Raw genomic sequence first — 16586 nt, forward strand, 5'->3', positions numbered from 1 at the left:
TACCTTCTCTACAGACCAAAGCTGTAGTCTAATTTTTCCTCTTTTTAAAGCAATTCCACACTTCTAAGTATCCTTGCCATTTTCTATTTATTGACAAGAAATTCACAGTATTTATGGTCTGGACCCCATATAGATTTACATAATGAAAGAATGAAGATGTTTTTGATCTGTTCTGTATTATTTTCTAACAATTTTTTCTTTTTTTTTTTTTGATTGTTGCTGAGAATAGAGCGAGGTTTGCAAAGACTAGATGTTTCCACGACATCTTCCTCGAACATAACACTTCAGTCAGGCTTATCTTTGTTTATGAATAGCCACAGCTGTTCGCCCTTCAGTAATCTGGAATTCCACCTCTTTTTCTTGTAATTAACTTTTTCTCTTAGTAGCACTCCAATTTGACCAGTTTTGTTAATACTATCCTTGCAAATTTCTAATAGAGGAACCTCTCCAATTTTTTTCAGTATGGACTTACTTATTTAATATGGCTTTTGAAAGACTTTTTCCCCAAAATGCTTAACACTCTATGCCTACTGACCCTACAGACTTCCTGTTTCTGAGGAGTCTGAAAAAGGTTTTTGCAAAGGCTGCAAAAATAACAAATTATCTGAGTTTTTCTTGTTCTATTACATTTATTTTAACACAGCTAATTTGATTTTTTTTGTTTGTGTATAATGGTGGCTCCTGTTTCTGTGCTGTTTAATCTTTCTAAGGTTTTAAAGAATTGAAAAGACTAAACAAAAGCCTCGCCTCTGCCTTGCCTGCAAGCATTTAGTCTGCAAGGAACTCCTTTCGATTTCCTTTGTGAAAAACTTCCTCATTTTTCTGTTCCACCCAAGTTAAACACCATCGATTTTCCTGTTTTCTCTTCCTAATTTGAGCCAATATATGGAAACAAAACAGAGCTTCACAGAGCTGTATGTGTATCAAACTGCAATCCGTGTTTAGTTTAGCGTCATAGCACTGATGTGTTTGCTTACCTGCACAAAAGCTCTTTTGTGTTCCTAAGATGATGTGTGGATTTGGATTTATATCTACACATGACACCCGGGGGCTGCTGGAGCTCACATCGCTGAGGTTTATTTGCTGCCAGTCATTGTTCTCACAGCCATAATTGGGATCTCAGCTGCTTCTCTCATGCTCCAGGACTTTAAGGACAAAGGGCACCGTTTTATCCTAGCTTTGCGTGACTTGATGCAACACGGAAATTCCAGAATTCTTAAGAAGCATGTGGAATACTGTTGCTCAGTGAGGAAGATAACACATTTTCACCATCCGGCCTTCCCAAAAACCTGTATGCTAACAGCTAATAGAGTGAGTTTCACTAGGCAAACCGTTCTAAATCTTGTTTTTAATAAAGGTTTTAACACTCTTTCCATGCACAGAAGCCATGAAAACCTGGATCACCTGGCAATTAACACCAAATCCCGATAATAGACACACCGGCCGGCAAATGCCCCAGGCCACGGCCAAAAGGTCAAGTGCTGGAACCTTCGCCAGGCCGGCCTCTCCCCACCTATTTCACCGAGAAAACGCCCACAGCCGCCTCGGTTCAGGTGACGGAGGCGGAACCGCCCGGGCCCCCCCCACACGCACCGCCGCCATTTTACAGCGGCAGCGCCCTCGGAAGCCAGAGGCGCTCCCGGGGCTGATTGGTCCTGCGCAGAGCGCTCAGGGGGCTGCGGCACCGGCCGGAGGGGATCGGGGGGAGCTGTGAGGGGACTGAAAACACCGCCCGCAGAGCGGGACAAGGACAGGAACCGGGACCAGGACAACCCCAGGGACCGGGACAGCTCCCTCCCTTGGCATACGTGGCGGGTGGCCCCGCCTTTTCCTGCGCCGCCCTCCCAATGAGCGCGCGGGACGCGATTTAAATGGCGGGGGCGGATGGCCGTTGGTGCCGCCATGGGCAGCGCTGAGGGCACAGGTAGGGCCGCGCTCCCTCGGGGCACTGACCACCGCTCCCCGAGGGCTCCTGAGGGCACCGACTGCTGCTCCCCGGGGCTTGCCGTGTCCCTGCTCGGTCCCTCGCTGCGCGGCCTTGCGATGGGGCGGGTCCCGGTCCCGCGGCGCCGGGGAGCCGCCTCCTCTCTACCTCGTCGCCCTCCAGCTGCTCGCATCACTGGCACTGGTTTATTCAGTCCCTTGCAGCTGTCTTTTCCTTGTGTTGTGGTTTTTAAAGCTCTTTATGTTAATCTCTCCGTCCTCTCCCCGGTGGCGCTTTTAAATTAATAAAGCTGGAGATGAACAATAAGTGGAGTCTTCCAGGACATCAGCCTGAACTGTAGGGGATGTTACTTTAACCTTTCATCCACCTGAAATTATTAACATGCTTAAATAAAGTGATGTCTGGAACTGATGGAAGAGTAAATGGATGGAAAAGTAACACTCTCTATATAAAGAAGAGAAAAAACTGTACAAGCTAGTCTCTGTTGTAGTAACTGTATACTTTTTCCTTCCAAAGATGACAGATCCCTTTTCCAACAATTAAAGTCCTTAATACTTGCTAAAATACCACACTGATTTGCAAAAGCAGCATGGGGGGGGGGGAATCCAACTCTAAGAGATCACAGGCTAAGGGAGATGGAAGAACTAAAGTCTTTAAGCTGATGTTTGAACTGGGTGACAAGGAAGAAAGCAGAGCATACATGTACCTCAAAGCACCTTGAATCCAGGACTCAAAGTTTTGGGAAAATCAGGCTGTTAATGCACATCTCACTGTACTCGTCAGAGAATGAAGTTGGTGGGACCAGCTCCATGTTCTTGTAATCCCTAAAAAACTAATAAAAGTAATCCTAGAATCTAGCTTTCCTGGGGAATATTTACATTCGCAGTGATATCATTGCCTAAGAGTATTAGAGAACCTGGGCTTGTAAGAGAAGCTCCTGCTTTTCAAGAGAGTACATGTCATTTCTGATTATTGATAAACAGCATATCAAAGCTTCATAAATTCTTCAAGGATTGGAATTCCTGGCTATGAGGCCACATCCAAATTTGTTTTCCATTATATGAAAGAAAAACATAACCTGCCCAGCCTGTGGTACTTTAGTGCCCTTCAGCTCCCAAGTCCAGTTGTGCTGTGACTGTGCTTGTACAATATGTTCAATATTTTGGGTGATTGGAATGGCCTGGCTGAGTTTGACCACCTCTGGTGGAGTCAAAGACATTTACAGGGGCTCCATCTTTAACTAACCATGTCCTTATTTCTGTGTCTTTCAGTTCTGACATTAATATGTTTTACTTCTTAATAGATTGGGTTGATGTTGCCAATGATCTTTTAAGGAGCTGTCACATAAACCTGCACATAAAGCATCTCTCAGAATGTGGTGCTGACGTGTTTGTTTGTCTTTACGAGTCAATCTTAGGAGAAAAAGTACCAGGTAGGAATGATAATTTTTAAATCTTTTTATTTTTGTCTCTGTGGATTCTGTAGTGAAAAAAAAAAAAAAGAAAAAAGTTTGTGTTTCGTATTTTTGAAAGATTTCATGTAACCATATGATATTTGGGCTTTTCACCAAGTACCAGGTCCTGAAAAAAATACTAATTTGTAAGCAGAAATTAGAGTAGTTTAATTAAAGTACCTGCAATAAGCTGGCCATTTGGATAGCCTAAAATCTATTATTTCTTAAAACAGATTTCATAGCTACTCCCAGGAGCCAAGAGGATGATGCACATAATGTACAAGCAGTAATAGATTCCCTGGCACTGGACTATTTGCAGGTCAGCTTGTCTCACATCACTGGTAAGTATTTGTTTTAATGAGACAAACACCAGCTGAGTATCTGTGTGGTTTAATTGGAATAATTTACAAGAACCACGTGTTATACAGCATGCTTTCATACTTGCATGAAGGTCTTTGTCCCATAGTGAATGTCATCAGAACACTGAACCCTTGCCTTGGACATCAGGTTATAAATTGAAACAGCAAGCAGAGAATAAATAAGAGGAAAATTTCCCTGAATATTTTTCTTGTGCATGGAAGCAGTTATTGCATCAATAAACTTTCACTTAATAGAACTGAAAATATGCAAATTTAGGATGCTAAAAGATACCAGCTTAGATGTGTAGACATAAACAAGTGATCAGTTGTCTTCTGAGCTGACACCTTCACAAGAATTCCCAAGCACTCTCCTCCAGAAAACTTAGAGAATTTTTCTTTTGTGAAGTACTAATTATTAATATGTGTCATTACCTTCTCTTCAGGTGAGAACATTGTGAAAGGAGAGAGGGAATCTATCAAAAATCTCCTTGAAATATTTGATGGTTTGTTAGAGTATCTGACAGAAGCCAGTGAATCTTCTTCTGGCACTGGAGGTGAGCAGACATGTAAACCCAAAGTGTTTCCAATGTAGCAAAGATTTATTTGGTGTTTTTCCCTTATTTATAACCTTGACAATGCAGAAAAGGAGAAAGACAAACTGACCATGAGGGAGGAAATTTCAGTGGCCAAACTGAGTGTTTGCATTCCTTATTTTCATAAACAATAACAAAATAATTTCCCCCAAAACTTGTTAAGAATTGGAGTACGTTATCTTTCTGCTTCATTCTTGTGGCAGAAACCTACTCTAGACAATTCATCCTCTGTTAGCTGCTTTTCAGCCTGTCAGTCAAATGATTTAGGATTAGGATTCAGGGAGGGAAATGTTGGCTTTAATTGGAACAATGAGCAAATGTCTCTTTTACTTACTGGCAGACAAGTGAGGTGGGTCTTGGGAGTAAACCCAGAGCAGGGGTTATTTTGAGGAAAATTCTGAATGGGAAGAGAAGCTGTTCAGCCCTGCAGAGGCATTTAGTGCAGCCTGAGCACTGGTCTCCCTGTCTTAGGGCTGATAAGAACTGTCACCACTGGCTGTTGCACCCTGTGAGAAAAGGGGAGAGCCCTTGGTGGCTGAGACAATTCCCTCCTGTCCTGTCCCACAGTGGATGGCAGGAAAAGGACAGTAGCAATTTTCAGTGCCTGTACTTCTGCTTTTCCCTTCCCTCAGACTGCCACTGCTGTTACCCTGTTAGTGGCTCCAGTTTTCTAGCTGTAAGTACAGGACTTAATTCTTTTGAGGAAGAAGGAAGATTTATTTATAATGGGAACAATAGGATATGTGACAGTGCTGTAATTTTTCAAAACTCACCATGCAAGTTGTGCCCCTCCCAAGAGGGAGCATTACGTGGCAATTTAGATATTACCATTGTAATGCTTCATTACTTTAAACTGTTTTAGTGATGTTGGAACTAATAGCTCTTAGTTTATAGGTGGAAGTAGTTTTCCTGAAAATAATCACCTCTTGGTTATTAACAGCTGAGGCAAATGTGCTGTCCAGTAATGAAACTCAAACTGCAGCTAAAGAGCAGCTGGAAAGCAATGCTGGTCAACTTACAGAACATTCAATAGTCTCATCAGCTGGAGGGTAAGAACACATCTGAATATTTGCATTGACATAGAGATTGACCATCTTTGTGTACCTGTAGAGAAACTAGTAAGTTTTTAGTAGTGTGGAAACACACTGATTACATATATCAAATGGAATGTGAGGTAACTCTCCTTTGGTCAGGCAGCAAGAGGGCTAAAATTAGATCCAGAACTTTTCTTGGAAGAGTGCTGATGGCATTTTGTTTCCCTTAAGTTTACTTTACAAACTTTAATCAGTTCTAAAGAATTGTATTTTAGTGACACTGAATTTGGTTTGTCTTGGGCACTCCTACCTTGGTTTGTCCTGTGGAAGGAGGGCTCCTGTCCCACACTGTCACAGCCACTGTCTGGTGTCACAGCTCTTCTGCAGCTCCATCTCGTGGGCTGAAGGGGCAGAGACTTTGAGAGTAAATATTTCATGGCTTTATGTTCCCCTTAGGTCCCAGTCAGAACATTTCATTCTAACCTGTGATACAGATGGCTCAGAATCTACTGGTGAATTGATTAGACTTGGAGACACTGCTCATTCATTTTCCAGGAGAGAGGAAGGTGAGTTTGGGTGAAAAAACATTTAAGACCACTCTCTAGTAACACTTATAGGCTTTTTTTGTTGTTTCTTTTTTTCAAAGTTATTTCTTCCAGGCAAATACTGTTTTAAATTCTTATTTTACCAACCCACAATAAACATAATACCTGTAGTTGATCTTGCTGAAGTTAAAATTTCTGAAAGTAAGTGTTCCAGACACTATTTTTCATGACTCCTGAGCCACATTATTCGGATAAAGGTTTGTTGTTTGATTTCTAGTTCAGTTCTGCTCCAAAGGCATTTTGTCTTGTTCAGTAGAATAGGAGAATTCTGAAGACTTGATTTTATTTGATTTATTGCAGTATAAGATTATTTAGGACTGTAAAAAGACTTACTAAAGTTCATTCTCAAAGAAGACTTGTTAGGAGTGTGGGTGCCACTTCAAAGCACTGTGGGTGGCTCTGAAACAAAAAATATAAAGACAACTTGAAGGGAGGTCATTCTTATTTCCTATTTTCCTGTAACAATATTCCTATTCTTATTGGTGGTTAATCTCTTCAAGTAGAAGCATAAAGGAATATTACGAATTGTGAACATTTCATTGACTGGAATTACAAGTAAGAATTTAACAGACCTATTTTGATCATAGTATGGATTGCTGACACCAAGTAATTAATGTAGCAGACAAGAAAATTGTCCATCTCAAGATGCTTTATAGATCTTAATTTAATCTTTTTCAACATTCACTTCTAGAATTTCAGTTTCCTATACTGTTACTGGCAGAAAAGGACAAGGGGGTGGAAGAATCTAAAAGCTCAGAGGCTTTTGCAACATTGCCCAGGCAGTTCTCTGAAGGTGAGATTGGAAAGGAAGATGGTGAGTATTGATTGTTCTGACAGCTCATACACCTGATTTTGACTTATAGGTGTAGGGAACTAAGGTAGTGCAGAGGAGAACTTTAGTAATGGATAGAAACACTTAAATTCTTCTCAGAAATATGATATTTTAGTGTCCCAGAGCATGCAAAGTTTCATTATCCTGGGGTATTTCTGCTTAGCTGGGATTTGGCTTCAGCCAGGATTTTTTTAATTGTGGCTTGGGATTTTTTTTCTTTTGTGGTTCAGTAAGAAAAATACTGAAAGTAAAAAGTCCTAGTGGAAGATCCTCACATCCAAAATCGTGTTCTAAAGGCATAGAAATGTTACAGTACTGTCCTATACCATCTAAGATGGCAGCTAACATTAGATATTTAGATACTTCCCTTTAAAATTTATAGACAGTACACAAAAGCATGTCCTGCTTTCACAGATTACACCTCAAGTTCTTTGTTTGTGTCTCTTCAGGATGGATGGAGTCTGTTCATGCTGCTGAGCCTCACAAAGAGGGTTTGAGTGCCAGTGCTACAAAACTGGGGGAGCCCATCCAGCAAGCCATTCCTCTGCTCCCCCCCTTCCAGCCTTCACATCCTGGATGGAGAGATTACCACAGCTCAGACAGACAGGCAGCAGCTTTGGCAAGCAGTCAGGGAGTGAAAATTCCTACTGTAAGGAAAAACCTATCCTTTGATTATTTTTTTATTTTTTTTTTTTAGTAACCAATACTGCTTTCATTTTAAAACCTAGTTCACTTGCAGAATGGGAGTAGTTGGTCTCTGAAGAACACTTCTGAATGTGCCAGAGTTTATCTCAGTTCAAAGAATTTTGGATTGTGGATTCATTCTTCACTAAGTGTCCAGAGAGGAATTTATTTTGAGGGGTGTGCTTATTTTATACACATATACATACACATCCCCATAATCAATGTAACTGCACAGTTGACAATATAGCAAACAAAATAATTATGATGATTTTTATCTACTATAAAATCAGCATTGGTTTCCATTTGCAGACAAACCTAATGTATGACCTTCCTGTCAGCACTCTCCTGTGAATTTATAGAACACATGTTGCTTTTTATTTCAGCTTGAAAAGTCACCTACTGAAAAATCTGATGTTGTTTCTGGTAGTCTCCTTCTATCAAGAAAGACCCCTGGTGAGAGAAAATTTTGCTTCCTATGGGGGAACTCTTAAGTATCAAACATTGCATTTATTTTTACTGGCACCACAAGAAACATGGTTTTGAAACTAGTAGTGCATTGCAGCCACAAGTTCATATTTCTATCTCTGTTTTATAGAGAAACAAAAATAGGTTACTTTTAATCTTTTCCCTGTGCTGGAAAAAAGTAATCCATGTCCTCAGTTCAACTCCTTTCTTAGTTAATCCCGTTAAGATGGGCCTGCACTACAGAAATCTCTTCCAGCACATAACTCCCATGGCTGAGCTTATTCTGAGCAGAGAAACATGGACCAAACAAGCCAGTTTCAACTCTAAGCAAAAAAACCCCATGAACTGCTATTGTAGAAAAGCTTTAGAAGCTGGTTTTTTTCAGGACTCATTTTCTCTGTTGCCTGGGAAACACTGCTTACCTTTCCAGTTTCCATAGCACTGCCATGACACCGAGCACTGAGGACTCAGAGATTACCAAAAGGAATGTCACAACTGTGTCACCACTGTTGCTTTGTCATTCTCTTCTCTTTGAGTATCTCTTTGAATATCTCTTTGGGTGCAAAGGCCATGGCTCACACCTTGTTTTACCTTGTTCCCCCCATCAGAAGGCACAGTGCAGCCTGAAGCATCACCTCACACTTACCTGTCATCTGCTGCAGTGGGATCAGGTGATGCTGAGGACAGTGTGATAAAGGTACATGTTGCATCTTTAGTTATGGAAGTTCATTCACTATTTTTGGATTTCTGCTTAATTCTCCTGGTATCTTGTGGCACTTCTGGGCTTGCTTCAAACCTGCTTTAGTCTTGCTTTCCTCAATATACAATCAGTGTTGATAGACTATGACTATGTACAGTTTGTAAGTCACATCAGTTCTTAGTTCTTTCTGGAGCTGTTTGTTCCAAAAAGTGCATGAGCCAACACCCAGAGAGTTCTAATTTAACACAACCAACCAGTCACTAGTTATCTTGCCTTTTAATCAAAAATACACAAAACACAAGAGTATAGTCACATCCTTTCTCTGAAGTGTATCAGCATTCTAAATTAGTAAGAATTTTAGGATTTTGGGGTTGTTCAACCTCCAATAAAACTTAGATTTATTTACTCCCTTATAAAGATCACTGTACTGCCTGGTTATATTGTTTCATTTCATTTTATTGCTTTGTCCTTTGCTTTTCAAAAACTGAATAATGCAAAGCCCACAAATGGATCAGCAGATGCCATTCTGTGCCCATAGAAATGTGTCTGCATAGGAAATTTCTTGCTCTGGAAACACTATTTTTGCCTTCTGCAACCACAAGAGGTACTCACAGACTCCACTTGTTCCTATAGTTTCAACAGCTTTTACTTTTGCATTGTCTGTTTAAAACATTGTCTCTGTTTGAAACTCTTTTTCCATTGGTGCCTGTGCAAGTCCATGCATGGCAACCCCAAATTGCTCCTGCTTGAACAGAGAAGTTACCAGGCAGTACCAAACCAGTGTAACTAAGTGGCACAAGGACACAAATGTTCTCTTTTGGCTCTCTGTGAGTTGCAGCTCAGTCTGTACTCAGTGAAATTCAGCTTATTTCCATTGCCTGGCATCAGTCCCAGGCTAATGAGGGGTACTCACCACTTAACCTAGACCTTGTTCTGGTTCACTGGCTGAGCTGTAGATGATTCTTGAACTGATATTCTACATTTTTGCTGCTCTATTGCTTTAAACATTATTTCTCTTAAGCACACTATCTTCAGTCAGGGACCTGGAAATATAGCTATTTTTATATGTCTGTATCCACAGGGTTTGAGATGATTCTATAAAAGCTGTTGTATCATCTCTCTACTCATGTGATCTATAAGATTTTAATAAAATATCAATTTACTACTTTTCCTAGGTTCCTCTAGTACCTGAGCCTTCTACATCTGTGTCCTCTTTAGATGAAAAATCCTCACTACATGCTGAACAATTAACACAAATTCCAAGACCTGAATCCAGGTACCTGCCTAGAACATCAAGGCAAGTTCAATTTTTTGGTCTTGAACCACACTAGTACTTTAATTTCCATGGCCATCCAGCCCCACTCTCCTTTTTGAATAAGATCTCTTCTTCCTTGGCTGTGTGACAGTGAAAGATTAATGTTAATAGAAAGATTTCCTGTTTCTCTTGACATATATTCATGTTCTTAAATATAGTTATAGGCACTTACACATCCAGCTTCTACTTAATCCTATAAAAATGTGCTTATGCAAAAAGTGAATGGGAATTGGGTGAGATAATGCTTATCTTCAAGTTTTTAGTATAGAATTGAAATCTGGTTTGGTTTTTTTTTTAGCAGATATGAAAATTCTACCACAGATTCATTTGAAGATTCCCTTTCCCAGGGACCAGCACAGAAGAAGCTTCCTGAGCAAGAGCTTCATGAAGCATCAGAAAACCTGTCTCGCAGGCTCAACGAACTGGATTTAGTAAGTGAAATCTCTTTGTTGGGCTGAGCAGGCTGGCTTTAGTCATGACAGTGGAGAGAAGAATATAAATTTAACATGGATGAAATGAAAATCCACAGCTAACTCTGGCTTTAGTTCATTCAAAATTTAGAACTGTCTGTTGAACCTGACCCCCCTCAAAAAAACATGTATCCCTTAGATGTTAAAGAGAGCTTTGGGTGAGTGCAGCAGAGAGGAGCTGACAGATGAAGACAACCTGTCCCAGCACAGTGACAGTGTCATGGACTATGGCCACAGGACAGCTGGGAGAGGTAACCATTCTGATGCCAGTTAAGTATTGGGGTGGAAAAGAATATAAAAAACCCCTTTCCATGTAAAGCTGATACACTGAATTACTCAGAGTCGATTACTAAGTTTTGTATTGTTTGTTCACTTATATTTTGTCTCTGATCCAAACCTGAGCAACACTAACAGAATTACAACCAAGTTCCTATTTAACACTTAAATAGCTATGGTAAAACTGTACCAAAAATACAAGGCAAACACAGCTGCAGTAAAAAACATACACCAAGTGGGGGGAGGGACAGAATACAAGCTCCCAGGACTGTGGTTCTGAAATGAGGGCCTGCTCACAATTACACCTCACTGTTTTTTTTGGTCTCAAATTAGCTCCAAGGTACCCAAACAGGCCTCGATCCCTTTCTCCACCCTCACGTTTATATCAGCACCAGGAAGATAAACTTTGTGGTAATGAACATATAAAGACAATCCGCTGCCAGCTGCAAAAAGAAAGGGACGAAAGAACAAGGAAAGCAAAGGTAATTTCTAGGTTAGACTTTGTGGTAATTCTTACCAACAGTTATGCTAAACCCATGAAAAATGCTCTTACCTGATGGAGAATCTGACCCCTTTAGTAATCATATGCTGTTGTATCTGTACCTGCTGAGGAAGAGACTTTAAACCCCAAATTTTGCAAAAAAAGAGAGTTTAAAGTGGAAGAAGCTCCTTTGACCCACACAGCACACAAGTTAATGAGCTGGTTGTATGGACTGATTATTTCCTCTGACAAGTCCTTCTGTTTTTATTTTCTAGGTGGTCAATAAAGCTTATGAAGATGAACTAAGGATTTATGAAGCCAAGGAGAGGCTTAAACTTTGCAAGCTCAGAGAAGTCCTCAGGGAAATTGTAGGTGATGCACTGTGGGGATTGTTGGTTGTGTTTTGTTTGGTTAGTTTTTTCCCTTTCAAATCTGCCTGGATGATCTGTGCAGGCACTTTTGGGTACAAAAACCCCTTGTAACTTGTCACAGTTACAGCACTGTGTACTACTGAAGTAGTGACTTAGCAGTGTTAAGTGCTGCAGAAGAGCTGAGGTTATGCAACAATGATATTTAACCTTTATTTGAACCCTGACCTGCATTTGGTGAATTCTGGCCTTCTGGAGAACCCAGTGCAATATGTCCAAGTTCTCACTCTAAAGTTTCAAAGACATTTAAGCTCTGAAGGCCAAACTGTGTTCTATCAGTCTTTCCCTTTTCATACCTGTTCTCCATCTGTTTTACATCTGCTCCTAAGGAACAAGAATACAAAGAAAACATCTTTAAAGAACCTCCAAAAGTGTCTCAGCCAGTGAAAGTTTATTCTAGAAAAACCACACCTCGGATTCCCAAATACAGCCAGTGGATTCCAAAACGAGGGGCCATGAAGCCAAAGCAAGCAGATCCAAGTAAGAACTGCAAAACTATACTTGGTGGAAAACTGGCATCTTTTGAAAGCATGTGTTGAACTCCAAGAATAAAGGCACCAGTCCAACATATACCAGGCAGCTGCAGCATTTTCCCCTTCTTCTGACCTCTATATGTCTGGATTTTTGTTAGGGAAGATAATGCTCTAAGTAAATGTAAGCCATCAATGCACAATCAAACTGTGACCCATTTGCTACTTCCTTAAAATCCTTTGGATTATTTTCAGGGCTTGTTTCCATTACTGCTACTCCTGTGCTTGTTCCACTACAGTCTGAGCTCTCCTTCTGTTCTTTTTCTGGGCATGTATCAGATTTAAAATTGGGCCTTTGGCTTGAGCTGAGCCACGTGCAGGTAACAGGGGAGGATCTGTCAGGACCCTGCCATTGTGCTGTTAATGCTGCCACTGGTTTTGCTGGGCAGGTGATGCTCCAAGAACAGCCAGGATGCAAATCCCAGGCTCAGTTTTGGTAACCAGCACTGTGTGTGCTTATGGATCCCCTACATGCCTGGGTGTTGCTCAGCTACGCTGCCTGATTTTTTTTCTAGTTTTTAAAGGGCATGTACTTGGTAAATACCCTTTTGTTTCATCTCCCCATCATCTTTTCCTGCCAGAAAGATCAAAGATGTACTGGGAACGAGCTGGTTGCAAACCAGTTTATTTTGCACTTGTTTACTTGACCTGGATCTGTCATTACTCCTGTGGTGTTGGCATTATTTTAAGTTGCTGTAACCAGAGAGAGAGACACAGCTGAAGAAATCACTGATTAGTAATGGTCAGAACCAGATGAAGAAAGAGGGGGATACATGTCTTAAATGTATGTGGTGGTGGGAGGGAAATAACACCTGAGCTCTAAAAGCAATTCTTCAGAAAAAACAACAGAAGGTTGGGATTAGTCTCTGCTGCTGGACTGGCAGGATGATGTTATGTCCTGCTGGGTTCAGCCTGACACTGTAACAGCAGGATGGTATTTTATAGAGAATTGAATGTAAAATATTTCATAACTTAGTCTGGACAAATTTACCACTAAATGTATTCTGCAGGAATTTATTGCTTGCATCTGTCTTTACCTTACAGTGATGATAAGGGACAATGACCTCCTGGTGAAGCTGCTGGAAGAGTTTCCCTCCCTGCACATTTCCCACCGCACCCTGAATAAAATGTGGGAGCGGCAGCTTGCACAGACAGAGCACCTGCAGGCAGCTCCTGGCAGACCTAGACCCAAACTCCTAAATGAAGTGAGTGTTCTCCTTTTACCTGCTGAGTGTCAGCAGAGAAATCCTGACACAACATCAGCAGCCATGTGCAGCACAGACAGGGCACCTGCACACCGTGAAGGGCTGGATGTCTGAGCTGGGTTAAACAGGGATGCACAAATTTAGAGACATGGATTCAACTTATCAGCCACTGGAATATAATAGTCTTTTTTTTATCCTTGTTTCTCTAGTACTGCCTGGGGTTGCTACTGCCTTTTTAAAAGCACTTTGTGGTTTCAAGTGCTAGTTCTGAACAGTCTTAGTTTAAAGGTTAGTTGTGAGATACAAAAGTTGATTAACTTCTATGAGGTAACTCCCAACATAAAGACCAAAACACAGCAGAGGGGCAATGTTTAAACCTCCAATATACAACAGCTTGTCCTGCAGAATGATGGAAATAATCAGCTTTTTTTTTTAAACCTCCAGGTTCAACAAGCCCTGAGGAAGCAACAGCTTCTTGCTGCAATTATTAAAAAAGATCAAGAGCACAGCAGGAGACTGGTATGTTCTTTGGAGGGTATTTGTTACATAATACATTCATGGTGAGCTACCTAGAATGCATATTCCTTGGTCAGGAAAGTGGCTTTTTATCTTATGACAGTTTTATGCCTTTTGAGTAGCTGTGGTCTCAAATGCCATGTGATGTTTGTTGTGTGGCTACTGGGGTCATGGGAATGGACTATTATTTTTATTACAGTGCATTGTTGCTTTAAAAGGTCAAATTCTAGAAGGAAGAGAACCTTGAGGCTCTGGGTGTTGCAGCTCCCACGGCAGCACTGACTCCAAAATTCTGTAGTGCCTCTACTGTGCTACACCAGTGGTGACTAAAGCTTTAAACCACAACTGCAGTGTAAAACTGGGGTGTGGGGAAGAACCCTAATTAATTAGCAATGATTAACAAAGCAATACCTGTTGGCAGTTTGGTCTTACAGCTGCTTGTTCTCCTTTTAGCACGAATTCAAGACCCGCATCTCCCGCCAGCTCTGGGCTCAGAACAAAGTGACAGAGAAACGGCAGCAAGTGGCTCGAGCCAGGAGATACTACGAGGATTACAGGGTGCAGCTGAGGGCCAAGCTGATGAGAGCCAGGACACGGGAGGAGAAGGTGAGGACAAGATTCCTGCTCTGCAATTCCTTTGTGTTTGCACCCCAGTGCTGAGCACCCTTCATCCAGTAGCTCAACTAATCCTACAAGTAGAGAACAAGTGAAGTGACCAGAGCAGAGCCAGGATTAAGTGGTTGGTCAGTCACTGATGACACAGTTCCTCCTCTGGAAACATGGATACAGTGTAGGGCAAATCCCTGTGGAATAAGAAAAGCTTCTTCAGGTTAAAAGGAGAGGAAGGTGAAGTATTAGTATGGAAAAACAGGGCTGGTAACGTGAGAAATTGGGGAAATGAGTTTTCAGAAATAGTAGGATTAAGAAGTTGTTCCTATAGTTACTATCCAAAGAAAACAATCTAAATCTTCAGTTAAGATGATGATCAAACAGCAACTTTGTTATTCAGTTGTGTTTGTTAAACAAAGTGGACTTTGTGACAGATATGATCTCTAATTAGGGCTGGACATCAGGGAGAAGGAAAGCAAGGAGAGCTGTTAGACTTTGCAAGAGCAGATACAAAACTGTCACCTTTTAAAATAAAAGATTAGAAGTTTAGTGCATAATCCACTGTTAGTGATTTGGGAACTGTTTGCCTCAAGCTGTGAGCTACAGCTGGTAAGTGTTCTTGTGTAGAAATGGAAAGCCTGAGTCCAGAGTGGATTTCCTGCTGCTGGAAATCTGGATGAAGGTCCTGAAATTAGACTCAGAATGCAGGGTGGGCTGTAAATCACAGTGCATGTTCAAAGGCCCTGGCTTGTGCTGTCGGGTCATATGACTAACCTGACACAAAAAAATGATTTTATCTCCCAGAATTTCAGCTAAATGAGTAATACAAACCCAGCCCAGCTGTATCTGCACCACCATTCCTAGCTGCACAACTGGACTGTTTCCTGGGCAGTGGCCTGTCCTCCTGTGATCACCATTCCAGCAGGAGATGCAGCAGCTGAAAATTGTAACCGTATACTTACAGGTTTCTGGGAAAGTTTCAGGTTTGCTTTTCTTAATTGCTGGCAGATATTTAAAAACTTGTTTGAAGAAGGCTTAGAAATTCAGAAGCAAAGACTGAGGGACCTGAGAGCATACGCTCAGGAGAAGCGTGATGAGCAACGGAGGGAACACCAGAACGAGCTGGAGTCCATGGAGAACTACTACAAGGGTCAGGTAAAGCTTGATCTGCCTCAGGCAGCTCATATTTTTACATCAGAAGTCTTTCTTTTCTTTAATTGGTTCAACTCACACATGTCTTATGCTTAGTTTGCCATGCTAGCAGAAGCTATATCTCAAGAATTCCAAAAAATCCAAACCAGGGAGAAAGCACAAGCACAGGTAAGTCTTCTCAATTTTGTCTCGTTGTGTTTTCTTTTTACATGCTGTGGCTAATGTCAGGGGGTTTTTTTATAGATGCTACAGAAATCAAAAAGAGAGCTAAGATCAAAGATGGAAAAGGAAATACAGCAACTGCAAGCAGCAATCATGCACAATGATGATGACACCTTTTTTCAAGAACTAGAAGCAGACAGACTGAGGTCTAGACTTCAGATGGCTTCCTTCCAGTACAGCCAAGGCCATTTCTTTTAAGACTTAGGTAAATGTCACTGGCTAAGATGATGAAACTCTCTGAGCTGCTGTAATGGGAAGATGATGTGTAGCTTTTTTTTTCTCCAGAACATTTGGTCTGTCATTTTGACCTGTCGGGGGTGTAGCTGCTGGGAACTGGGATCCCCACAGCACTTTTATGGTCACCAATAAAGTTTTTGAAGTACTTTCTACCTTCTTAGCAAGGCTGGGATAATGTTGAGCTCTACCCAAAGGCAGAGGGATGGAGTCAGAGTGCTTTATCCTGGTGGAACAGCTGGATGCTGAGCCTCCTCTGCACCTGTGCTGGGGCTGTTGTTGCTAAGCCACACTAACACCATTAGCCAGAAGTTACTAGATTGGAAAGCTCACAAAGAACAAGAAGATCTTTAAAAGAACATCAGAGGTTCAAGTTTCCTGTGAAAGGCCAAGTTAGAGAATGGCTGCAATAAACCTGACTCAGATACACTAAGTGAGGGAGGACTGACTCTTATTCCATTACTTCTTCCATTCAATA

At 41.3% G+C, this 16586-nt stretch overlaps 1 protein-coding gene across 1 annotated transcript; it reads left to right on the plus strand.

Annotated features, from left to right (window-relative positions):
• The first annotated feature begins 1879 nt into the window (after positions 1 to 1879).
• CEP95 (centrosomal protein 95) lies at positions 1880 to 16528 on the plus strand. Its single transcript, XM_018073114.2, has 22 exons — positions 1880 to 1924; positions 3249 to 3377; positions 3632 to 3739; positions 4201 to 4311; positions 5291 to 5399; positions 5841 to 5950; positions 6681 to 6803; positions 7271 to 7470; positions 7889 to 7958; positions 8579 to 8667; positions 9846 to 9967; positions 10284 to 10416; positions 10595 to 10706; positions 11065 to 11213; positions 11488 to 11580; positions 11970 to 12120; positions 13215 to 13375; positions 13820 to 13894; positions 14345 to 14497; positions 15509 to 15655; positions 15749 to 15820; positions 15896 to 16528. Exons 1-22 carry the CDS (start codon positions 1885 to 1887, stop codon positions 16070 to 16072), a joined length of 2634 nt encoding a protein of 877 aa, XP_017928603.2. The 5' UTR covers positions 1880 to 1884; the 3' UTR covers positions 16073 to 16528.
• Positions 16529 to 16586: the final 58 nt, after the last annotated feature.

The sequence above is a fragment of the Manacus vitellinus genome, unplaced genomic scaffold, assembly GCF_001715985.3.
Source record: "Manacus vitellinus isolate BGI_N305 unplaced genomic scaffold, ASM171598v3 scaffold_24_pilon, whole genome shotgun sequence".
In the NCBI taxonomy this organism is placed as follows: Eukaryota; Metazoa; Chordata; class Aves; order Passeriformes; family Pipridae; genus Manacus; species Manacus vitellinus.

Coding starts and splice junctions, on each gene's coding strand:
- CEP95 (XM_018073114.2), top strand. CDS start 1,885: ATGGCCGTTGGTGCCGCCATGGGCAGCGCTGAGGGCACAG. Junction 1,925..3,248: donor GGGCAGCGCTGAGGGCACAG/GTAGGGCCGCGC, acceptor ACTTCTTAATAG/ATTGGGTTGATGTTGCCAAT. Junction 10,417..10,594: donor GGCTCAACGAACTGGATTTA/GTAAGTGAAATC, acceptor TGTATCCCTTAG/ATGTTAAAGAGAGCTTTGGG.